The sequence below is a fragment of the Cydia fagiglandana genome, chromosome 24, assembly GCF_963556715.1.
Source record: "Cydia fagiglandana chromosome 24, ilCydFagi1.1, whole genome shotgun sequence".
NCBI classification, from domain to species: domain Eukaryota; kingdom Metazoa; phylum Arthropoda; class Insecta; order Lepidoptera; family Tortricidae; genus Cydia; species Cydia fagiglandana.
In genome coordinates, this window is record NC_085955.1 from 6,175,791 (window position 1) to 6,202,767 (window position 26,977).

The following is a 26,977-nucleotide window of genomic DNA, read 5'->3' on the forward strand; positions in this document are numbered from 1 at the left end:
AACATTTTCTTAACACCGTTGTCATACACACACACATACACCATCTACTGATACCTAATTCAGCTCTGAAGACTCCGGTGTTTCCGGAGGCAATTTCTTCCAAACGACTTACAGCTTACATATTGATTAATTTAGACAACTCTGCTACATACTATCTGTAACAAATTCAGTATTTTTTAACTTGGTTCATTCAGAGTGAAGTATTATTCATTAAAAATTTCTGCACATCAGATCGTTATTTATAAGACGGTTATTTATTTAGGCTCAAAAAGATAAGTGGACAAATTAATTATTTAACGCACCTCCCGCATATCGACAGGTGATAACCAAAACTCACTAATTACTAAAAAAATATTAAACAAAAATTAACCCTATTTCAGTACTCATACGGCTCACTATGGCTATGAACGGTGGTAATTAGTGTTTTGGGTTGTAACTTGACGAGATGGCCTCTGTGCAAACATCATCAATATATCGCATGCGATTTGCAATACAAAAGAAAACTGTCGTACACAAAAACTAGATCATCGTTTTTGCTTTTCTACCCACCCAAGTCAATCTACAGCCTGACAAAAAAAGTAGAAATTAAAAAGTGGCAACACTGTAGTGTCGTCCGTTTCAAATCAATATATATTATATAAGAGAACGGGACGACACTACAGTGTTGCCACTTTTTAATTTCTACTCTTTTGCCAGGCTGTACCTACACGCTACATCATATCGAACCTGCATTAAAGACTGAACAGAGAACGCGAGGCGGGCACCGCCTGCAGAGTTATGATTGAGGATAACGTGTCCCGCCAGGCGCCGGTCTTCGTTGTTAAGTTATCTTGCTCGACAAACGCCGGATCTGCGGGACAAACACAATAGAACTTGCAGGTTTCCGTGACAGACAATATTATGATTTTATCAGAGCCAATACTTGCACGGCTCTGAACTCAGAATATTTTGTGAGCCACTATACGGTAGCCCTCCCCCATCGAACCTCGCGTGATTTGTGCACAAGCCCCTATTAGCTAAGACAACAAAACGCTTTGTCTCTCTATTACTCTTCCATATTAGTGTAATGCCGGCTACACACATGTAACTATAAATCGTAGCGATAGCGTTGTCGATTATCGTAACGATTTGTCATACACACGGTAGATAAAACTGCACAAATCGGACTGCACAGTTTAATCGCTACGATTTATAGTTAACGTGTGTAGCCGGGGTAACAGTGGCAGTTGTGTTTCTTTCGCTAAGGAGCGTAATTAAGCGATTGGCATGTTGGTGATGCTGATGTTGGCTACGCGGCCTGACCGGCTAGCATGAATTGCGTTCTGATGTCGCGCAAAGCTCGCGTTCCGGCGCGATTCGCGCATGAGTGTGGCGCGGGCTTATGAAGTCGCGCACGAGAACGCAACTAATGCTAGCAGGTCTGATGTCTTGTAGTTAGACAATAGGCACAGGTAATACCAGGCAATTTTTGCGGGGAGTTTGCGACGTAATGTGCGTCCCAGGGTATGCAGTGCATCTCCCACGGCACGGTGATGGTAGTCAGCAAAGCTCGGAGTCTCTCGACGCGCACGAGCTGCGTTATGCTTCCTGTACTAGCTCGTTGCATGTCTGCAATAAAAATATTATTTAATGCTCACCTATACCGGAAGAAACGGCACATGCAACATAGGCAAATACCTATATCTTAGGGCATGGCACACTGCGTCCGATACGCACTTTGTTCGTTGTATAATAATCATTCCGATTCCTGAAATTTAACTCGTTATGGGCCTGACAAGGGAAATAATATGTAATATATTTAACAAGTTCTAGGTTCCATCAACTCGTATTTGGCGGGATATTTATCGTCTAAAATAGTGGTGGGCAAACTTTCTTCATGGGGGGGCAGAAACTTTAAGAAATTTAAGTGGAGGGCCAGAATTGTAGCCAACATTTATTTTGATTTGTGATAATGATAATCGTGGGCCAATGCCATATACTAAATATTTCATAGGACCGGTCTAGAACTACTTAGTACCTATCTTAAGGCGCGTTTTGCGGGCGGCGCGTGAGCTGAGGGCCTACCGCGAACCACGTTCGACTTGTTGCCTCCCTGTCACATTGCACTTACGTACAGTAAATTTACAGGTGCGGCAGAGAGGCAACACGTCGAACGTGGTTCGCGGTAAGCCCTCTGAGCGCCCCGCTTTTACATAATATAAAACGCTCACGCCACGCGGATCGTCGCTATAATACGCGCATAGCGTTAATTGTCTCGCTCAACCTTCGGAGCGAAGTGCGAATCGGACGCAGTGTGCCATGCCCCATTGCCCCTTAAAATAGACTATTTCATAGCAGATTGATACAAAGCAAAAGCAGGCGATATTATAGGAGGAGCACCTGATTGATAGACATCACATTAGGTATACATATACTTATCGCTGTACTTAAGGTTCCGTCACACAGGCGCGTTTCCGCGCGGGGCGTGAGAGTTTTATCTAAATAGACATTACATAGGGTACGAGAAGGTACTATAATAAAAACGTAGGAGGGAACCGGCCTCGGGGTGGAAGGATCCGTTCCCATTTGTCCGGTAACAGGTGGGAATGGGAATACACTGGGATTTGAACTTACTTTCCAAACGCGCCACATTGGTTTGCTTGAGGTATATTTGTAAGTATGTAGGTAGGTATGTCAGCCAGGGTTTTTGCTAAAATTCCGTTCTTTTTTAACCGACTTCAATTTCATAGAAGGAGGAGGTTCTGTATTCGGTTGTGGCTATGTTTTTTAGTGTTCCGTACAAAACTTTGTTTACGGAACACTTATGGGATCACTTCGGTCTTGCAAATCAGTTTTTTTTTTATGTATGTTCACCGATTATATTATGTACTTACCTATCAGTTTTCTGCTTACCTTTAGCAATTTGTAAATAAAATTAATAAATATTTGCACAAGGAAACGAAAACACTCGTTTTATGACAAGTGGGTTTAGTTTTTTTTTCTTTTAATGTCAAATGTTAAAGGAGGTCCTTATATATTTTTAAATTTCAAATGAGTTTAAAACAAGTTTAAAAATTCTAGAAATAGGGAATATTACATTGTTGTACATCCGTTCCGCACCAATTTTGGTGGCTAGCCATAAGCCGCGCGTGGCGCTGTCGCCACCTAGCGGCCATATCTGTCCTGATCGTAACAGACGCGTTTTGTTAGACGCGTTAGTCTTCTGTACCTAGTAGTATTATTATGGCGGCGCATCATTCGTGATCGAGTTAGCGTATTTGAGGCTGAACGCCGCAGTGAGCTCGACAAAAAACGAAATGAGCTTAAAGCTCGTCCGCCCGCTTCAATTTCCTACAATTATTTAGGTGGTGTGCTGACGTGCCCAAAATGCGCTCGAGTATTTAGCAAGAAGATAGGGTACGTGAGCCACTTAAGGGCGCACCAGAGAGTGGATCAGCTACACTCTAATAACACGAGTTAAAAATTGCCTACTCCAGACCCAGAGCACACAGTCGCTGTGGCCGAAATCGGTCAGGAGAGCATCATCATCATCATCAGTATTATTTATTCTGTGACTATAGTAAAAATTAAACTAGATTGGTATAATCAAGTTTATATAATATAGTTAGTAAATCAATCGGCGCGCAGGCAGCGGTCGGAGCAGCGCTTGAGGCAGTCCGGGTCGTTGCGGCAGTGCGCGCGGCAGCTCGCCTGGCAGCGCGTCGTTGTGCGCACGTTCGAGCGCTCTAGCTTCTCGTCGAACATCACGCTGAAATTATAGAAAATTATTATATAATAAGTGTTTTACAATGATATAAGACTAAATTTAACTACAGTTAAGATAACTAAAGCTAAAAAATTAAAAATACCTATCAATATTTTGCGCCCTTGGTGGGTGCCCGTCACGCAGGCAAGCGTTCCGTTAGTACGGTTCCCAGCAAACATTTTAAGTATTTTTTCCTAGGCTCGAAGCCGATTTTACCAATTTAAGTAAAAATTACGTCCTAAGTCACCAATAATTTTACGTATTGTACACTTTTACTTTCAAGTCAAAATATAGGGACAATAAAACGTATATTTCACTTCATAAATACACCATGAAGTCAGGGACTTACGGGTTGAAAATAAGGCGAAATATTAGGTAAAATTAACTTTGAACCCTAACCAATAGGTCAAATCTACTAATTAGGCATTTTAGGTGTATATGCGACGTAATTATTTCTTATACGGGGACTATGAAGTCACGGACTTAATGGTTGAAAATAAGTCGAATTATTAGGTAAAATTTACTTCGAACCCTGACCAATAGGTCAAATGTACTAATAAGGCATTTTAGGTGTATATGCGACGTAATTATTTCTTATACGGAGCCCATGAAGTCAGGGACTTATTGGTTGAAAATCGGTCGAAATATTAGGTAAAATTAACATCGAACCCTGACCAATAGGTCAAATGTACTAATAAGGCATTTTAGGTGTATATGCGACGTAATTATTTCTTATACGGGGACCATGAAGTCAGGGACTTAATTGTTGAAAATAAGTAGAAACATTAGGTAACATTAACTTCAAAGTTTGACCAGTAGGTCAAATGTACTAATAAGACATTTTAGGTGTATTTGCGACGTAATTATTTCTTATACGGAGACCTTTAGGTCGTCGATTTTATGTCGATTTAGCTACTAATTTTAGGTAAATGTTACTTAAAATAGATACCAAATTGTGACCATATAGTTAAAAACACTTAAAGGTAAAACACAAGTACTATCGATACCATAAGGTTGTGCCGCCATTTTCTTTTATTATAACGAGATGCTAAATATAAATTGCATAATTTAAGTTGTTTTATATCTTGAATGGTGCCATCACACGGTACTTCATTGTGCTAATATTCAAAATAAAACAATATTTTTGATTAAGTCAATACACTCACACACACACAAATATTCAATTACAAGCAAATATAATATATTATCATATTAAATAATAAATAAATAAATAAATAAATATTAAAGGAAATTTAACACAAATTGACTGAGCCCCACGGTAAGCTCAAGAAAGCTTGTGTTGTGGGTACTCAGACAACGATGTATATAATATATAAATACTTAAATACATAGAAAACAACCATGACTCAGGAACAAATATCTGTATCATCATACAAATAAATGCCCTTACCAGGATTCGAACCCGGGACCATCGGCTTCATAGGCAGGGTCACTACCAACTAGGCCAGACCGGTCGTCAATATTATGCATTTTGATTTTATAAAATGTTGAAAACTTAAATATTTCAAAAGCCCATCGATAGTTTTGTATGTAAACCTAACATACTGCACGAAAAAATTTTCTGCGCACTAGATTTCACCGTTCTTCATCTGTGTAATCGGCCTAAATTATTTTATATGACTTAGTGGCCGCCATTATCATTGCACAACTTTGAGTTGTTTTCTTGTTAGACATTGTGTTTCTGAGTGAAAAGAATATATAAGCGTAATGTTTGTGTCTCTTTTTCTCTTCATCGCGTCTCATCTAAATATTGCCTCGTAGAGTAATTATATGGATAAAAATATGTCACCATCACGTCTAAAGGTGGTAAATATTACCAAATTAGTACATTTCAACTACGCGGCACGTCGTGGCGACGTCGAATCGACGTAGGAAACATGACCTAGTGTTGACCTAATGGTTGTAATCACTAATTTACCGTCAAACAATACGTCGCCGGCACGTGCGTTTTTTCCCCATTTATGTCGACTCGACGTGCCGACGACGTCGATTCGACGTGCCTCATTTTAGTCCCCTAAATTGTGCGACCTAAAATAGGTGCCTTTTTCGGAATATTGACCAAAAATGTTTGCTGGGTTGGCAACCCTATTGAGCTTATAATCACCTGTCAATGAACGGCACGCTAGTGCAAGTAGAAGCGTCACAGTGTAACACGGGGGGAGCGACGGCCGCCATCAAAGAGCTGTCCTCGCCTACTACGTAATGGATGTGGTCGAGGAACATTGTCAAACAGACTTAAACCTTAATTATAGGGTTATTGAGCTTATAATCACCTGTCAATGAACGGTACGCTGGTGCAAGTAGAAGCGTCACAGTGTAACACGGGGGGAGCGACGGCCGCCATCAAAGAGCTGTCCTCGCCTACTACGTAAGGATTGTGGTCGAGGAACATTGTCAAACAGATTTAAACCTTAATTATAGGGTTATTGAGCTTATAATCACCTGTCAATGAACGGCACGCTGGTGCAAGTAGAAGCGTCACAGTGTAACACGGGGGGAGCGACGGCCGCCATCAAAGAGCTGTCCTCGCCTACTACGTAAGGATTGTGGTCGAGGAACATTGTCAAACAGACTTAAACCTTAATTATAGGGTTATTGAGCTTATAATCACCTGTCAATGAACGGCACGCTAGTGCAAGTAGAAGCATCACAGTGTAACACGGGGGGAGCGACAGCCGCCATCAAAGAGCTGTCCTCGCCTACTACGTAAGGGATGTGGTCGAGAAACATTGTCAGATTTATGCCTTACTCACAGCAGTATTGAGCTTATAATCACCTGTCAATGAACGGTACGCTAGTGCAAGTAGAAGCATCACAGTGTAACACGGGGGGAGCGACAGCCGCCATCAAAGAGCTGTCCTCGCCTACTACGTAAGGGATGTGGTCGAGAAACATTGTCAGATTTATGCCTTACTCACAGCAGTATTGAGCTTATAATCACCTGTCAATGAACGGCACGCTAGTGCAAGTAGAAGCATCACAGTGTAACACGGGGGGAGCGACAGCCGCCATCAAAGAGCTGTCCTCGCCTACTACGTAAGGGATGTGGTCGAGAAACATTGTCAGATTTATGCCTTACTCACAGCAGTATTGAGCTTATAATCACCTGTCAATGAACGGCACGCTAGTGCAAGTAGAAGCATCACAGTGTAACACGGGGGGAGCGACAGCCGCCATCAAAGAGCTGTCCTCGCCTACTACGTAAGGGATGTGGTCGAGAAACATTGTCAGATTTATGCCTTACTCACAGCAGTATTGAGCTTATAATCACCTGTCAATGAACGGCACGCTAGTGCAAGTAGAAGCGTCACAGTGTAACACGGGGGGAGCGACAGCCGCCATCAAAGAGCTGTCCTCGCCTACTACGTAAGGGATGTGGTCGAGAAACATTGTCAGATTTATGCCTTACTCACAGCAGTATTGAGCTTATAATCACCTGTCAATGAACGGTACGCTGGTGCAAGTAGAAGCGTCACAGTGTAACACGGGGGGAGCGACGGCCGCCATCAAAGAGCTGTCCTCGCCTACTACGTAAGGGATGTGGTCGAGAAACATTGTCAGATTTATGCCTTACTCACAGCAGTATTGAGCTTATAATCACCTGTCAATGAACGGTACGCTGGTGCAAGTAGAAGCGTCACAGTGTAACACGGGGGGAGCGACGGCCGCCATCAAAGAGCTGTCCTCGCCTACTACGTAAGGATTGTGGTCGAGGAACATTGTCAAACAGACTTAAACCTTAATTATAGGGTTATTGAGCTTATAATCACCTGTCAATGAACGGCACGCTAGTGCAAGTAGAAGCATCACAGTGTAACACGGGGGGAGCGACAGCCGCCATCAAAGAGCTGTCCTCGCCTACTACGTAAGGGATGTGGTCGAGAAACATTGTCAGATTTATGCCTTACTCACAGCAGTATTGAGCTTATAATCACCTGTCAATGAACGGTACGCTAGTGCAAGTAGAAGCATCACAGTGTAACACGGGGGGAGCGACAGCCGCCATCAAAGAGCTGTCCTCGCCTACTACGTAAGGGATGTGGTCGAGAAACATTGTCAGATTTATGCCTTACTCACAGCAGTATTGAGCTTATAATCACCTGTCAATGAACGACACGCTAGTGCAAGTAGAAGCATCACAGTGTAACACGGGGGGAGCGACAGCCGCCATCAAAGAGCTGTCCTCGCCTACTACGTAAGGGATGTGGTCGAGAAACATTGTCAGATTTATGCCTTACTCACAGCAGTATTGAGCTTATAATCACCTGTCAATGAACGGCACGCTAGTGCAAGTAGAAGCATCACAGTGTAACACGGGGGGAGCGACAGCCGCCATCAAAGAGCTGTCCTCGCCTACTACGTAAGGGATGTGGTCGAGAAACATTGTCAGATTTATGCCTTACTCACAGCAGTATTGAGCTTATAATCACCTGTCAATGAACGGTACGCTGGTGCAAGTAGAAGCGTCACAGTGTAACACGGGGGGAGCGACAGCCGCCATCAAAGAGCTGTCCTCGCCTACTACGTAAGGGATGTGGTCGAGAAACATTGTCAGATTTATGCCTTACTCACAGCAGTATTGAGCTTATAATCACCTGTCAATGAACGGCACGCTAGTGCAAGTAGAAGCATCACAGTGTAACACGGGGGGAGCGACAGCCGCCATCAAAGAGCTGTCCTCGCCTACTACGTAAGGGATGTGGTCGAGAAACATTGTCAGATTTATGCCTTACTCACAGCAGTATTGAGCTTATAATCACCTGTCAATGAACGGTACGCTGGTGCAAGTAGAAGCGTCACAGTGTAACACGGGGGGAGCGACGGCCGCCATCAAAGAGCTGTCTTCGCCGACTACGTAAGGTATATGGTCGAGATACACATTGTCGAAGAGGCACATGCGTTTCATGTACTCCTCAGGGTGCGTCCAGATTGTGGGGGGGATGCCTGGAAAAAGGAACAAATTTTGTAGCAAATTTGAATGAATGAAAATCTTTATTTCAGGCAACTAGTGGGCTAGTGGCGCATAGTTAAATACCTTAAAACTAGCACACATTATAAAAAAGTATGTTTTAAAACTAAATAGCACAAGTCACATTATGGTTGCGATGCATTACGCAACCCCGCAGTATCAGAGAGCCGGCCGCGGAACCGCCGAAACTTGACACCCTTCGGCGAAAATTCAACAAATTTGACAGCCTCCTAGCTTAGTCGACAGTGACTCTGATGCCTACAAAACAGGAGGTCCCCAGTTTGAATCCTGGTAAGGACTGTTGCAAATTTGAGGACTGTTCTTGAGATTCCGACCTTTGTCCCAGTTCGATTGTATTAATACCTACGCATTCGCGAATAAATGTCTACGTGATGTCTCATACTATACTTCGTTTTTTTTTTTAGCATTAGAAATTAGGTAAACAATCTTGACGTGTCTTTTAATTGAAAAACACATTTAAAAAAAAAGTTACGGCAAATAAGTAACAATTATGAATCTAATACGATCATTTATATTCGTCTGCTTTCATAAATAATAGTTATTGATTTTTAAAAAGCGTTTTTCAATTAAAAGACATGTCAAGATCGCTTACCTTCTTGCAAGTTCTGTCTAATGCTAAAAAAAACGAACTATAGATACGTAATTATTATATGTACTTATGTATGTTTATTTATGTATATTGAATTTGTATATAAGGTATGTTTAAGGGATACCTATTTGTGTAAAGTATAGTATGAATGTCTGTCAAGTTAAACCAGTTTGACAGCACTGGCTTCCCTCGAATGCAGCTGACCTTAGTATCAGTCTATTTTCATATCTACTATTTATAACCAAACTAGGTAGGTATCTATCTCTGTTTAGCCCAACGGTTGACTGCTAGAGAATGCCTCAAGGCGTTAAGTCCGCCATTAGTGCTCTTCTTGTGTAGATTTGTACAATCATCATTATCATTTCAGCCTATTTACGTCCCACTGCTGAGCACCGGCCTCCTCTCATGCGCGAGAGGGCTTGGGCTATAGTCCCCACGCTAGCCCAATGCGGATTGGGGACTTCACAGACACCTATGAATTTCTTCGCAGATGTATGCAGGTTTCCTCACGATGTTTTCCTTCGCCGAAAAGCTAGTGGTAAATATCAATAAAGTTTTCAATAAAGATTTGTGCAATAAAGTTTAAATGAATACGCACCGACGGCGAGGTAGCGGGTGTTGCAGGTGTGCTCTTGCACCAGCTGCGACCGGTTGCGGAACCACCCGACCAGCCAGCGAAGGTCCTCGAACTTGGTGATCTCGTCGTTGATGACCTTGCGCGTGAGCCGGAGGTACTCCACGTCGGCCTCGATCACGGACTCGTCCTTGTCTTCGCCGTAACTGGAAGAAGCTAATATTAAAACGGCTGATCTTATGAACTTTATTTCTTGACAAAATCCGATTCCATAATCTCTTGGAGTTTTCAAGAAAGAACTTAAACTGTTAAGTACATAAGGTTTACTCGGGTAATTCCGAATGTCGAAAACTGTCGGATAATTCCGAAAAGAGACTTTTATTATGATGGAATTAAGGGTGATTTTCATGTGAATTTCGGAATTATCCGACATTCGGCATTACCCGAATACACCTTAGTATGTTTAAATAATACGTGTACGTGTATGTTTGTATGTTTGTGTAAAAATGTCCTATAATATTTATTTTATTTATAGTCGAATTAATAGGCCACCAACTTCGAGCAACACCGGTTTCCGACATATCGGAAGATAGGAGACTAAGCGATATCTTGCCGTACAAATCATTCTGCCATTTATTGCGGGGGGAAACGTGCACACAGTCGCGCTCACTACATACCAAATCCAATCTGTAATGACGACACAAATACATAGAAAATAACACAAGTCAAAGACAAATCTTGCACACCTCGATCTCTTTTAGTGTACGGACGAGTCACAACAGACACTGCCGTACCTGGAGTTGTAACTATGCTTCGCCAGAGGGGAAAAATGCCGTCTCCCTTCCCGGTGTTGCTCGAAGGCATAGACTATCCTCTAGACCGAGTTTAGAGCAATTATTTCATGCAACCGATGATGCCAAAAATGCGGGGGTGCGCGGGACGAGGTGAGCGAAGTCCCGTGCCGTGATTGGTCCGTTCAAAGACACGGACGTCACACAAAGACACTTTCGACTCGAACATGGAGTAAAATTACCGTATGCGTGGCAGAGGGGGTAGCGCGACTATGCTCAGTTTGGAGGATGGTCTGTGCTCGAAGGCCACCAGTTAGAAATCAAACTATTTTTTGAGATCTGAAACTTCACGTAAGTTTTAACTTGATTCTATGAAACATATCGAACATGTTATAATTATAACCATAACCTGCGAAAAAACAATGATAGGGTTAGACCAAGAAAAGCCTACAGCGATTTTGATAGCCCACGCAGTGCAAGTGTTATATATGCGTCATAACTTCATAGAAATTTGACGTTTAAAATAACACTTGCACTGCGTGGGCTAACATAATCGCTGCAAACGTTTCATGGTCTATAGTTCGTTTTTTTAGCATTAGAAAGAACTTGCAAGAAGGTAAGCGATCTTGAAATGTCTTTTAATTGAAAAACGCTTTTTAAAATTCAAAAACTATTACTTATGAAAGCAGAAGAATATAAATGATCATCGTATTAGATTCATAATTGTTACATATTTGCAGTAACTTATTTTTAAAATGTGTTTTTCAATTAAAAGACACATTCAGATTGTTTACCTAATTTCTAATGCAAAAAAAACGAACTATAACTCCAGTGGTATTTCGTTGACTTACTTGCGGTACTGCATCTTAAGGATGGCCTCCGACATGTGTATACGGAAGATGACCCCGGGCCGCAGGTGCGCCTGGTACAGGTCTTTCGGCATCTCTACGAACTTCCCATCCTGTACAATTATATAGTGGTTATTATGTAACAATTCACTATAATAGATGGCGCTGTAATTTGATAACCGCCTGCGCTCGCGGTGTTCCAGTTAAGAAAAAAATAATGGGTACATTTATTAAAGCAGATATTAAATAACAAAATAAATTAATCATAAATCTAGCCCTAAATTAGCCTGAGGCATTGTTCCCAGGACGCTGGCCGCGTTCCCCCTTAATCCTTGCAACCGAGCGCCTACCTCTGGCTACCTGCTAAGCGTTCAAATCGTATCGCCTATCGCCCTAAGGGTGGAACACCGGGAGCGCAGGCGATTGTACCATTTGGGCATTTCTCAGGAGGGCCGTTTTTACGTGTCCGGGGCAGTAATTGATTGAATTTACTGTTCAATAAATCTGAATTAATTTAGGCATGATCTTCAGCTTATATTCTGTCTGGAACACTATCAAATTATTTATTTATTATTTAAATAATACAAGAAAAAAAAATTCAAATGCCAAAAATGATGTTCGGTGGGCGTGTCCCGCACCCAGATTTTATGAAACAAAAAATTATTACTCAAGATGGGGCATTAGATCGGAGTTATTATGGGTATTCACGCATAGGGTATTAGTTAGCTTATCATATTCTTTATACCACAATAATGTGTTTGCTCAACACATTGAATAAAACCAAATTTACGATGTGTCCCGGGCTAGTGACTGATATCGGTGTAATTTGCAAAACATGTCAGTACTCCTTGAAAGTTGTACACCAGGAACTCAGTGTCTCAAACATAGTATGCTTTAGTTGTGCCTTAACCGTTGAATAAAGTAGAGGTACAGTCACAGTACAATAAAGTGATTTTTTAAACGTTTCTCCGTCCTTCGCAGGGTTTGGTCCTATGTTTTTTTGAGATCGGTGGTGCAATTTACTCCGAAAGTTTTAGTGCAATTATCGTTATGTAAGTGATTAAGAAGTCATCGAAAGTACGTAAATCCACCATTATTACATCTCCTCTGTATCGTTCATGCTATTTCTGTAATTGCTAAAAAGCGATTAATTTTGATATAGCTGGTGTTGATTTCCCTGGTTTCGGTGGATTTTTTGACCACCGATATCAAAAAAGTGATCACTGAATTCAAATCCTGCTTTGTAAACTAGTTTGTTGTACTAATTTATCATGTCTAAAAAGTGAAAGATACGTTGTACAAACGTAAAATTATGTTTGTAAGTAAATTATGTCATAGTAGGTACACAAAATCACTAGTTCACTATGAGTAGTTTTTTAAACCAGACGTATAGACTCAATGTTTCTTTCTCTGTCTTGATATTCTTTTCCAACCAATTAAGTAAATTATGTTCGTTGTCCTCTGTATCACCGGAGGCCCTACATCTCGATACCTTTAAACATGTCAGCCATGTTAAATAAATGTAGTCAATTAGATCCCACTTCTTTTAAAATAACTTGTGTATGTAAGTACTATGCAAGGTGAACCCAAGGGACGGGATGTACAGAACAAGGGATTAAAAATAAAATAGCATTCTAATGTCGAGATCGCTTCAAAGGCACTGAGCGTACCTACTGATCGATATTTCTAAAGGATAGCCATAGACACAAATTGAACACAGCAAATGTTTTAACAATCCTCAATGTCTTATGTCTTTGTCAACAACTTTGTTACAATTAAGCTCAAGTGTTTGAGGGTGCTGGAGATCATAATTAATTGGTAATTGGATCTTCAAGCATTACTCGACTACTTCAAATATTAGATTAGAGTTCACGCTTTTAAACTCTTTTATTAAAAAAATACTTGTTTTCCGTATTGCATCACATTGCTTTATAAGTACATTAAATATTTAATGAGCATTGAACACCACTCAAGAGTGTATTGTTTATCGGGTGCAGGTAACATAAGTTTTTTTTAGATGCGTGTGCGGTCGGATTGCGTGAAACAAACATCTTCTCCTTCATGGATATAATAATGCAATGAATAAATGATTATAATGTGCGAATTTGTGGTCGACAATGTCGACACGTCTGAAACTCGTTTCAGGACCACACATCACCCTATTATATGAGGCCAGTCATATAGTGTGGGATATCTGCTAGAGATGTTGATTTACAAGCCGTAATTTGGTTATTTTAAAATCTTGAGTCTATATCTATTAAAGTTATGTAAGCTTTCGAGATCATTAGCCTTGTTACATCGCTTATCAACAAATAGGATTGAAAAATATGATTAAAATAATTATATAATTGAGATTTAAAACCTAAATGTGATTTTGGTGTAAGCATTATTGAATTCGGTGACGAAAATTGATTTCAGTGCCTGCACATGATTTCGGTGTTTTTAAATCTCAAATATCTTGAAAACTATAAGGTTCTAATGGAGGCCTCCACTACCAATATTTTTTATATCAAGGGTAGATTTTAGGAAATAAACTCGCATATTATATAAGTTAAAAAAAATTTTTGGCACCGAAGTCAGGCACCGAATGTCATCTCTGAGAATCGCCCATTTTGTACCTAAAACGCCATTAGTACCTATGCTTTCATTGGAGTTTTGTGTCTGTGAAATTGGTTAGGCGTCAAGCGAGTCTAATTTTAAGTTTGACGTCCGTTTTGTTGGCTAGATGACATCCGGAAGATTGCGGGCCACTTTTCGAAGAGATTAGCTCAGGACCGGGACAAGTGGCGCGCGTACTAGAAGACAAGCCTATGCTCAGCACAGCAGTGGGCGATAACGGGATGATATGATGAGGAAAGAATAAATAAATTTCGTATGCTGCACGTATACGAACCTCAGTCCTCCTCTGGTCGGGTCCAAGCCAGGTGTCGTATACAGGCTTCTTCTGCTTGGGTCGGCGGCGGCTGCTGCGGCGAGCCACCGGTACTTCGGTTGCCGCGCTGCCATTCCCCTACCACACATACACACGGCTTTATATGTATAAACAAGGTCGAAAACTGCAAGCTGTTTAAAGATTTACATAGGTACACACACAGTAGGGTTAGGGCGGTCCTTATTTCGTCGATGTTATATTTTTCTACGGGGCATCCGCTTAATGTAAAATCTAGCCCTAAAAGACCAATGTAGTTTTTTTCAGAATTTTTAAATACATTTTACAAGAAAAATCTGCATCGATTTTGATAGCCCACGCAGTGCAAGTGTTATTTTAAACATCAATCTTCTATGAAATTATGACTTCGTGTGTTTTTACGTTACAGTATTAGGTAATAGGTATTTAAACCACATACCTCTTTCGGTGGAGCTCCGGTGCGGCCCTGACGTCTTTGCACGCGTCCGCGCCGCCGCTGCAGCAATAAGACTTAAGCGTTTTTACATTGTACCGATATCGTCGTACAATGTGGAAACGCTCTTATTCCTCATGATTTATATAAACAAATATAAGGGGGCTTTTACACTTGTTACCCTTACCACAGAATAAATAATAGTACTAGGTACAGAAGACTCACTCTCTAACAAAACGCGTCTGTCACGATCAGCACAGATATGGCTGCTACGTGGCGACAGCGCCACGCGCGGCTTATGGCAAACCCCAAAATTGGGGTCGAACGGATGTACTTTTAGCTACCTGTAGCAAAGCGACGAAATCGCGGAGTGAGCTACGCCTGCCCTTACACAACCCTTATTATATTTTCTGTAAAGTACTGGGGGCCTAACAATGTGCCAATCGTACTTCAACTCCAATCAAACCTTAAATAATAATTATGCATGGAAATGATAACGATGCTTTTCTTGATCATCATCATGACTTTTCGTCGCATCTGTCATCCCCGATATATTTACACTTTTCGATCGGAGTTTGTCCTTAAATGAGTGTCACATTAGCTACAGCCCCTGTAGGGTCATCGCGTCAATTCACAATCCAGTGCCTGTTTCCGCCCACTTGGCGGTTTTAATATTTATTACCTATATATTGAAATTATATGCAATTCTTGAAATTATACACATTTCTTTGTGGCAACTGCGCTAAGTGGACGCAAACAGGCACTGGACGGTGAATTGACGCAATGACCCTACTTTCGGAATCTGATAGATAGTGACGGGCTGACGGCTAATGTGGTCAAATAACAGACAAATACATACATACATACATATAATCACGCCTATTTCCCGGAGCGGTAGGCAGAGACCACGGATTTCCACTTGCTACGATCCTGACATACCTCTTTCGCTTCCTTCACTTTCATAACATTCCTCATACACGCTCCCCGGTTTAGGGTGCTCTTGACCTGGCCTTTCTTCAGGATTTCCCCGATCTGATCAGAGAAAGTCCGCCGAGGTCTACCCCTTCCAACTCCAACTTCCACTTCTCCCTTATACACTCTCGTTAACCTTCTTTCACTCATTCTTTCCACATGTCCAAACCATTTCAACATACCTTTCTCAATTTTTGTCACTACATCTACATTCAGTCCACACTTTCAGACAAATACACATTGTAAAAAAAATCTATGGTATCTTAAAAAGTCGGTTCAAAGGTAAGTAGCATGCTTTATAAATGATACAACCAACTAAATCCCCACAATTTATTGCCAAATCACTCCTCAACGTCCTTAGGCTCGGTGATGGAATCCACAAATACCACGGAGTTGCATTCCGCCGCGTCACACTGCAGCATCGGGGGTACTTCCACGGGAGTCACCGAATACTCGTCTCCGATCACATACGGATTTCCATCTATCCACAGAGCGTCAAACAGACAGTATATATGTACTTTTATAGTCATGTAACTAATAAATTTGTAGATTCTTCCTCCACACTCGCCTAGATGTTCTTTAATGCTTTTATCTGTCTTGTACATTAGTAACAGGTTGTGGAATTTAGTGATCTCATCCATGACTACTTTTTTTATTAAGTTAGTATAGATTATATCTGATTCTATATGTCTCTCCGGGTCTTCGTACATGCGCTGTTTGATTCTTAAAATCGCATCGGACATACGCACTCTGAATATCACCCCGGGTGACATTTGGTCGGGTAGTATGGCGGGTTTTTTGGTTGAAGTTGTGAATTCTAAAACTCGATCTTTTACGGGTTCCGGGTACACGTAGTGGTGGGGTCTTTCTCGTATTTTTGGACCTTGCTGAGTGAGGAAGCGGCGCGTTCTCTGCACAGATAAAAAAAGTATTTTGAACCAAATATGTGTAAGAAAATTTGTTTTTAAATATTGGAACTTTCAAGGTATCTTGAACACAACAAACTTTGTCTACAAAAAGGATACGTATTTGTTTAAAAAAAGGATACGTATCAAATACAAAAAAAAATACAAAAAAAGTTTATTTACAAATTTAGGTAATATACAACTGATAGTTAAAATGTTAGTTCCAATTTATGATATGAGAAGGAGGTTTCTTGGTTCAAAATACCTTTTTTACCGGTGTGCAAATAATCTTGTGTTATTTAGCGTTGCCTAGATACTGAATGCATTTAAAAAAGTGTTGGACCACGCATAACGGAGGGTTCTGTACTTCGATATAACACGAAAAAGTAATAAACTACTTAAAAACCTTAGGTACAGTCGACGTCAAAGATTTGTTTAAATTTTTTGCCTTATTACAAAGGAGTAAGGAGCAAAAGCGTAAACATATCTTTGACGTCGACTGTACTGACTGTTGAATTGAACGTAACCAACAGTCCGCAATGTTACTAAGGGCCAGTTGCACCAACCACATTTGACAGATTTGACAGACTGATCAACGTCAGCCGGCGCGCCACTATGAAACTTTCCATACATAAAAATTTAGCGAACTCTTTAACGATACGCACAGTTTGGTGCAACCGGCCCTAAATCACGCAAATCAGCCCAAACGGGTTTCGACTACAATAGCGTAGCGTAAGTACCTTGGCCCGGCGTTTAAGTCTGTTGTGTTCGGGCGCGTCGTCCGCCAGTTCCTCGGCCCGCCCCGCCCCCGCCATGTCGTACGGCGCCCACGGCCCGGCCCCGCGCTCCAGCTCGCCCTGACACAACACACATGTTACAACTTACATTATTATACCACTCGTAGGGTTCGACGACGGTGCCGCCCTTCCACACATCGACTGAAACGCCTTTTCTACCCTACCTCTGCCTATACATATATTATCTACCCCTTTGCCTATGTCAGGCGTGGCTCACTCCGCGATATCGTCGCTTTGCTACTGGTACTTAGGTACCGTTCCGTAGGTGCCCATCAACGTACACACTAGCGCCACTGCTAAATAATCGTAAAATAATTGCGTAATTTAACGACAGGTATTTAAAAATGGGGGCCGCTACGTGCTGTATTGTGTATTTAAATCATCATCATCATCTCAGCCATAAGACGTCCACTGCTGAACATAGGCCTCCCCCTTTTTTGGGGGGTGAATGCCATAATCGCCACGCTTGGCAGGCGGGTTGGCGATCGCAGTCGAGTACACCGAATTTGAGGGACGCTGCTGCCCGTCCACCGGTGGTCTTGGACGTAGTTTAAGGACCCGGGTCCAATTCAGGGTATTTAAATACCTTTTGAATACATCAGACTAGTTTTTATGTTGCTGGATTTGCCGATCTAGGAACTCAAAACAAACGCGGCCGTTTTAACTTTGGACGCATAGATTGACGAATCCAGCAACATAAAAACTAGTTTGATGTATTCAAAAGGTACTTAAATACACAATACAGTACGTAGCGGCCCCCTTTTTTAAATACCTGTCGTTAAATTTAAATAATCACGATTATTTAGCAGTGGCGCTAGTGTGCACGTTGATGGGCTCTTAATGCCGTGGGAATGAGCCTTAAGCCCCCATTCGCACGGCAGCTTTTTCAACGCGCGTTAAAAAAGCGTTTGAATGACACAAATAAATAACCATGTATGTATTCACACGACAGCGATGGCGCTTTTTATCAGGCGTTGTTGGATTTTCGACTTTAAGCCTTAGTCATTAAGTCGAATTTAGAGTGCGGACAGATTCAAGCACTTTTTTAACGCGCATTGAAAAAGCTGTCGAGCGAATGAGCCAAAGGTACAGCCCGAGCGTTTTAATTGTGTACATATTTAACTTACTCATGAGAGTCATGAGACTCATGAGCTAAAAGAATAAATAGGTAAGTAGTTCAAATGGGGTTGGCCGGTGGAAGTTTTTAGCAGATGGCGCCATCATAGCTTGCCCCGTCAATCCCTAGAATTATGTCAAATTTTTGTTTTTTTAATACCATGATGCCAGCCCTTTAAGCCAAATCTCATAGAAAAAGAGGCAAGCTATGATGGCGCCATCTATGCAAACCTTTGACAGTTGCCAACCTCATTAAGGAATTCCATTAATTACCTTCATATGCGGGACTTTCTTCGGCGACATAAGATTAACAGGCTGCTCGTAGATGTCATCTTTCAACTGCAATCAGATTTTTTTACATTAATCCGGCAATATAGGGAATATTAGGCAGCGTAGGTGGCACCACTAGCACATACAGTAAACAAATCTCATTGACATCATCAATGACACATCATGCGTCACTAGGTCAATCACATGGCCTACCGTGAAACACGACTATCGAAAGTTCTGTTTCTGCCTCTCTGTCACTTGCTTATTCGATCGATAGAGAGAGGCAGATAAAGAAATTTCGATTTTCGCGTTTCGCGGTCAGCAACATAAAAAGTATAAAAACTAGTTTGATGTATTCAAAAGGTACTTAAATACACAATACAGTACGTAGCGGCCCCCTTTTTGCAATATCTTTCGTTAAATTTAAATAATCACGATTATTTAGCTGTGGCGCTAGTGTGCACGTTGAAGGGCTCTTAAAAGAGATTTCAAATTTGTTATCAGGCCGATTCAAAAGACATTCAATTACATAAAATTAATCTTAAGGCGCTCTTATACTCGAGTTTTACGTTTTCAAGGGGGTGAAGCAGACGCAACGATAGAATAGGCAGGGGGGCACCCCGCGCGCCCCGCCGCACGATTCCCGCGCAACACGTCTACTTCCTTATTCTGTCGCCATCCGTATTCTGGTTTGTTAGTTCCGAAATTTTTTACGGAAATTTATATTGAATAAGGTTTATATGTTGACGAAATAAATAAAATTGAGATTGTTTATAGGCTAATTCGTATTTTGATGAGTATTTAATGAAATTTACAATGGTGGTGTAGTATAGATAATTATATGTAGAGTATTCCACAGTAAAATAATAAAAATCAATCATTTCTAATCACATTTAATTCCACGTTGTTTTATAATTCATGTAGTCTTGTGTGATATAATAAGCTTTAGAAATCGATACTTTTGGTTTCAATTGGCGTAAAGGACATTTTGGCGAAAATGAGTTATATATACACTTTCATTCAAAATTCCAAGCGCAAGTGTTATTTTAAATGTCAAACTTCTATGGAATTATGAGTGTAAATAATACTTGCACTGCGTGGGCTATCAAAATCGCCTAAAGACTTTTCTTAGTTTAACTCTGGTAACTATTCGGTCGTATCAATGTTACAATAGTATCTGAACGGTTGCTCCTTCTGTCTTATGATGACATAATGCTATAGCAGTTATGAAAATAAATACTGATCGAGTTGTTTACACATACACATAGGTTAGCAAACGTTTTGCTCACTGCAAAAGCTGCAGAACTCAGTCTATTTGAAAGAGCAGAAATATGGGGACCCCACTTGAGTTTAGAATCTAGAGTTATACCATGAAAAACTGTAGGTACTACCAATACCAACTAATCGTAATATGGAGCGCTTCAAAAATTGGCGAGCGTCCGACCTCCAACGCGTCCTTGGACCGCTTGGGACTGAGCGGCGAGATGGCAGCGGGGTCGCGAGTAAATGGTGCCGTGAATTCGTAAATTTTGAGTTTAAAGTTATATGTGTTACGAAATTAACAAGATTAAACCCGACGGACATTACATCATTACAGACGTTTATTTCGATGTGATTTTCAATACATAAAGTAGTATAATATTTAAATGAAATGAGTTTTAAGGTGGAAAATAAGGGTATGTTTGGATTTTCTTTCTATCGAGCGAAGTTTGTCCAATTATGTAACGAGTACCCGACGTACTTAGATAAAGGTCTTAAAAACAACATATATTTTTTTCATGTGTTTAATCTTTGCCGTTTCTTAATAAAATGGCATTAAAATTACGTTTCTAAGAGCTTACCGCGAATGGCCCAAAAAGAGGTACAACTCTGTTCTAAAAGTATATAGCGATAATTTAGTACCGGCCAGACGTCATGTTTCTCGGAAAAATCTTAACACCGCGAACTAGGATTTTCAACACACGGTACAGCGACATCTGGCGTGCAATTTGACAACTAAAATTAACTTCTTGCAAATAAACCTAAGAAATACATACAGAAGTTGGACAATGGTTATGGTTAATCAGAGAAGGGCATTAATCAAATTACCCCCTCCCCCCTTTATCACCGAAACTACTGGGTATAAAATTAAAAAAAATACACAAAATAGTAGGTAGAAATGTGCAGTCAAGCGTGAGTCGGACTTAATTACTTAAGTTTTTGAACCGAGCCATGGATACTTTAAGATTTCACTCACGTTTCACAATTCACATAAAAAGTATGTAGGTACATTGTTAAAAATTGTGTAATGTACGGAACCCTTGGAACGCGAATCCAACTCGCACTTGGCCGGTTTTTTTACATTAAATATTATTTATCGTTTCGTTAAGGCTCCTCTTCACGTTGGGCCAACGCCAACGCCAACGAGGGACGCAGTCATGCGGTAGAATGAGATAGCAATATCACTTGCTCCCTCTAACGCATAAATGCGTCCCTGGTTGGCGTTGGCCCAACGTGAAGAGGAGCCTTTAGGAGCGTTTCGCGAGTGAAGTACGACTGTAGGACTTTGACTATAATTTCTGAATTTTGTATTGCTTTAATGCAATGGGTTCCATATAGACATTTGATCCCAAAAACAAACCTGATCGATTGATACCATAAATGAAAATTTGTCATCTAGCCTATTGTGTACATCTCGAAGTCTTAAACTGACTATTCCATATCACCGCACTGGCTTTATTTCCAACTCTTTCGCCCTTCAGGCTGCTCGTCTTTGGAATGACCTCCCCCTTCCCTTAAGGCAAGCACAGAGCAAATTTTCTTTTAAAAGCAAGTTACGTAAACACCTCTCTAACTCGCTTAACGATAAATGATCCGCATTTTACTTATATTCTTGGGTACATAACAGAACATATTTATTTATATATGTATGTATGTAGGCATGTTTGTATATATATAGGTGTCTATTGCTATTATCTTTATATGTGTAGTTTATAATTAGAATATTGTTTAGAATAACCTGATTTGTGATTCATAATTCTTCTCGTTGTCTACAATCCTGCACTAAGTACAAGTTTTCTGATTGACCCAATGGTTGACTGGTAGAGAATGCCTTAAGGCATTAAGTCCGCCATTTGTATATTTTGTTATCGTGCAATAAAGTTTAAATAAATAAATAAAATTGTGTAGGTATGTACAGTCGCCATCAGATATATCGGAGCGGCCAAGGTGTTCACAATATCTGAGCACGCACTCTAACGCTTTGAAAATAGAGGCGTGTTCAGATATTTGTGAGCGCCTTGGCCGCTCCGATATATATGATGGCGACTGTACACATAGTTATAGAGTTGACAGTTAGAAGTATGACCACCTAAACCTATACTGTGACTTCTTGATAATCTGACTTGGCAGTTGGCATGAGCCAATAGTTTTCAATAATTTTTGAGCCATTTGTTCTAGTAGTCCCAATTGAGAAATGTATGCCTTGTGTGGTAATTACAGTGAACGCATATATTTAGTATGGAAACCGCCTTTAGGAACATTACCGTTCAAATTCTCGGGCCAAATTAGCACACATACAAAATTACGCCTACATTTAAATAAGACGACGCGTTTACAGAGCCTGTAATCAAAGCTGGTAAACAAAATAATAGTCATCTTTATTACACTAATGGTACATAGCTAAGTGTAGATGAAATGCATATAATGTCAATAACTACCAATCAGCGACATTAATCCGCTAATAACCTTCTTGTTGTACGTACTGGCCGCTGAGAGTTTGCGGTTCATATTTGATTAGAATAATGACTTGGACAGGGATAGGTTTATGCCATACATTGAAGAACCAGTCAAATAATTCACGTATAATAATTTAATGCAGATTAAAAGATAACTAGTTAAAACTCAACATAAGTAAATATATCATTGTTGTGTAAATGTATTCCGCTATAATAAGTATTTTGTATATTTTATTATAAATTTGTATGGCAGTGCGAAGTCACGTTCAGGTATAGTCTGTCCGTTTTTCTAAGATCAAGTACGCCATTGTAAATGTATGGTAAACTTGATCTTAGAATTCGGACTGGCTATACAGCCTGCAAAATTTACATGGGTACACGAATCGGGTCAAAAATCGCTTGAGAGAGAACCGACATATATGTGACGGTAGAGGGTGGATTCGAATGATCAACATTTTCAGATAATGTGTGTATTTGTTAAATTAATTCAGTGGAAGTGTATCTACATATAGGAGACCGGGTATGATTATCTCACGAGTTATATCTCATGAATAGAACATATTCTAGATATCTTTCCAGGCATCCACTTAATTTCATGTCTCTCTAATTGGACAGCTTTTTTCCATAGTTCTCTGCGAATAGCATCTTGTGGGAATCTGAATGGAAAGTAATGTAAAATGATAATATCAAATTTGATTATGAATTTGAAAGAATGAGGTAGTTTTTTTACAGCTCCGTCTCATGAAATAAAAAAGGAAAATACAAATCTGTAAGAAAGAATTCATTACCTACTACATTTATAATTATATAGAAAATACCTAAACCAAGCACAAGTTAATAAAATAGTCTACTTCATTTGGCATAACACCATCCCTATTATCCTTGCAATTTAAAAAGTCGTATGTTGTTATGAAAGTCGTATGCAGTTGTTACGTTTTAGCTTAGCACGATAGTATTGAAAACAAATCGTCATGTTTATTTCAAATTTTACTGAAGTTATCTGTTTACTACAAGTGAAAAGTGATTCCACTATCCTTGGTATGAACTAAAATAACTCCTGCACCACTTCACGACACATGAAGACATTTTTAATTACAAAAAAACGTTGTTTTTATAAATCAATTTAGCCATCCGTCACTGACTGTCATCTCGGACGAACTGAAGTTGCGAATCGAATAGTTTGTAAGCACCGCCTACAATCGAATAGTTTACGTTGGGTCATAACTGAGCGGACAGAATACTTCCATGTATATCAGTTCGCTGGGTAATTATTACTTACGTTGTGAAAATTAAATCCGAAGCTGGGCTCAGGGTCCGCGCACGCCGCGCTCAGCAACTGTAACAAACAATACATTACCAGGGGTGCGACACTCCTCCCTTCGGGCAAACTCGGCTCCGTTCGGCTCAGCATTGCTCCGAGCAATTATTAGGGTTGAGACAACTTGACGTCCCTTTGCCTGCACGACCACAGATAAGGTAATGGCTTGAGTTTTGACAACCCTAAATAGCCGAAAGGGATAGCGCCATGTATTAGAAAGGGACAGCATGATTCGACACTGAGCCGCTGTCAAATTTCGGTTTTGTAGGAAGTTTTCTTTTCTGTACGCTAGTACTATTATTTTATTCTGTGTCCAAAGCAGGGCTGCTACCTGCCACATTGCCTACGCTGGACAAAAACCTAAAATGTTATAGTAAAATCGCGTTTTTAATTCGGACATGTTATAAGAAACTTATTGGAAAGCTATAAAAAATTGTACATTATCCTGAAACAAAGCCCACTCACTTTTCTTAAGGGCTCCAGACATATAGGGTGTCCCAGAATTCGACGTCAAGCCGTAAACGGATGATAGACCAAGTCATAACAGTTATCATAAAAATACAAAAAAAAATCCAACTCATGTTCTTTAAAAATTATGGTCACTTTAAAAATTCACTAAAAAATCCACACCCTGTAATTATTCAAGATTACACAATAATAAAAAAATTAGAATAAATGATGGAATTTGTAGTAACAAGAGTTAAAGAACCATTACAGGGTGTGGATTTTTTAGTGAATTTTTAAAGTGACCATAATTTTTAAAAAACATGAGTTGGATTTTTTTTTTGTATTTTTATGATAACTGTTATGACTTGGTCTATCATCCGTTTACGGCTTGACGTCGAATTCTGGGATACCCTGTATACATACTTATCTTGAGAAGCTTGGATGGATAGTTGGACCGTGATCATAGTTTATTCAACACAAGTATAAGTGCTTTCGAATTACTAAGGTATTTTAGTTTTCTTACCAGCAGCCCACAAAACGTTAAGAACATGTCTTCGAGCCAGCCTCTGGCAGCGAATGACTATGTTACAGTTAGCAAGAATTAGTCAAGTTTTCCTAATTGATCGTTAGTTTTAATTAATTGGGATTGTTAGATTGATAAGTCTTTGACGATAAAAAATACTGCATAAGTTTTATTAACCAGTAAAGGCTTGGTCATATGGGATACACATATGTATGGTACTAGGTTAGAGCACCAATGGTGTGGGTCAAATCTTGAATGCTATATTTGACCCACTTCCCGATTTCCGATTGAGCTGAAATTTTGCATACATATGTGGGATGACAATGCAATATTATGATGACATGGAGCTGATCTGATGATGGAAACAGGATATGGCCATGGGAATTCATCAGCCTGCTTCCATTCACTACCACTATGTGGCTGGTGTTCTCACGTGCCCTCAATGTGCGCAGGGGTTCACCTCAAAGATCGGCTACGTCAGCCATATTCGGGCGCACGAGCGCCGTGCTAACTAGGAGTCGAAGTGGTCGCCTTGGCCGAAATCGGCCGTAAGGATCATCATCATTAAAATTGGTTCTAATGATTATACTTGATAAATACATTTTACTTGTTGATAATAATTGGGGTAATTGAACTGACGTTAGCGGTAAATAGATAAAAAAAAAAATAGATAAATCCAAAACGTGAAATTAGAATATTAAATATCAGATTTTTTCATTTAAATCTGCTGTCTATTCAGAGTCAATTCTAAAGGCAAAAGACAAGAAAAGTAAATTTATTCGTTTAGCAATTCTAATTGTTAAGAATCGGCAATGAAAACAAATAAACAATACTTACAAATAATTTTGAAGCGTTGTTTCATTGGTAAGTATCAGAATAATATTTTCTATTATGCCCAGAGCCGAGTATGGCGTAGAATATTTAAATTTTTGAGTGGAGGCTAGAGAAGACAGCAGTAAGAAATGTTTATCAAAGTTATTAGGCATTTCAATATATTATTTTCAGTAAATATTTGAAATAAACGTATAGACACCAGACACAAATAAATAACAAAGATGAATGGCCATAGACATTTTTAGTTGACACTTATGTTTTTTAGCGTTGTAACACTTGTAGCTTAGCTTTATCGATTTTTAGCCAAGTTTACTTTTTGGAGACTTGGCATTAATATGTTCGATAGTGAATGGCCCAATTTATTCCTAGTTTATGGTTTGCGAAACGTCATCACTACAAGTATTCTTTATCTGTGACAGTATGTCTCCTAGTGTCATGTCATATGAAATGTATAAATTTCTCTTCTAAAGTGAATTGTAATATATATTCAGACTCTAATATTTATTTATAAATTATTACCAAGTTCGTTTAAGTCGTGGCTACGCGCCGACGATTTCCAGTAAGTTTTTTACCATTTAATTTTAGGTTATGTCGACGCAGATACAATTTTGTTCCATATAATCTGTTTTAAGTCAATATTTGATTGCTGATTTGCGCGTTATCCATCAGATAGCGGCGTATTTAATTCTCCTTGGTTACAGATTTCTTGATATAGATATTTATCTGCAGTGTTCGCAACTTTTAAGTATATGTATTGATTTAGGTTTTTGCGGATTCCGCGTCTAACTTATTGTTCTGACACTACTTTCAGTCAGTTTTGTGAAATGCTGACGACACTATTTAAATAGTACATTCTATCTTCATTCAAGTTAGTTTTACTCATTCTTAGATTTATTTTAGTTTATAATTTGTATGTTTAATCTGTTTAACCACTGTCTGTTGTTCCTATAAATACATATTTGGAGAGTTTGCATTGCACAATACTCAAGTACTTTTGATCATCTTACTTTTTATCATTGATAAAATAACTTTTTATTTCATCAATGGTAGTAAATCGTTTGATAATTATATTATAATGCACACAACTCGATGTTGTAGTCATCAATTTCATCGTCTTACTATTAATAGTACTTAAATCAATCTATGATAGTATCAATCATGGTAAATGTTTGACAATATC

General features: G+C 39.8%; 1 protein-coding gene and 1 long non-coding RNA gene across 3 annotated transcripts; both read right to left on the reverse strand.

Annotated features, from left to right (window-relative positions):
• Positions 1-63: 63 nt before the first annotated feature.
• On the reverse strand, positions 64-2,978 carry LOC134676514 (uncharacterized). 2 transcript variants are annotated; one of them, XR_010099946.1, is made up of 4 exons: positions 2,893-2,978; positions 1,459-1,608; positions 727-850; positions 64-155 (listed from the first exon to the last, which is right to left on the reverse strand). It is a non-coding gene; the product is annotated as an uncharacterized LOC134676514 (long non-coding RNA). The 2 variants fall into 2 exon arrangements; XR_010099947.1 differs by having other exon boundaries at positions 727-829; positions 1,441-1,608.
• Positions 2,979-3,580: 602 nt separating this feature from the next.
• Positions 3,581-25,044, reverse strand: LOC134676106 (uncharacterized). The gene is made up of 10 exons (XM_063534386.1): positions 24,964-25,044; positions 23,955-24,011; positions 18,963-19,028; positions 17,517-17,633; positions 14,906-14,962; positions 14,452-14,568; positions 11,562-11,671; positions 9,944-10,125; positions 8,527-8,710; positions 3,581-3,748 (listed from the first exon to the last, which is right to left on the reverse strand). Exons 1-10 carry the CDS (start codon positions 24,988-24,990, stop codon positions 3,613-3,615), a joined length of 1,053 nt encoding a protein of 350 aa, XP_063390456.1. The 5' UTR covers positions 24,991-25,044; the 3' UTR covers positions 3,581-3,612.
• Positions 25,045-26,977: the final 1,933 nt, after the last annotated feature.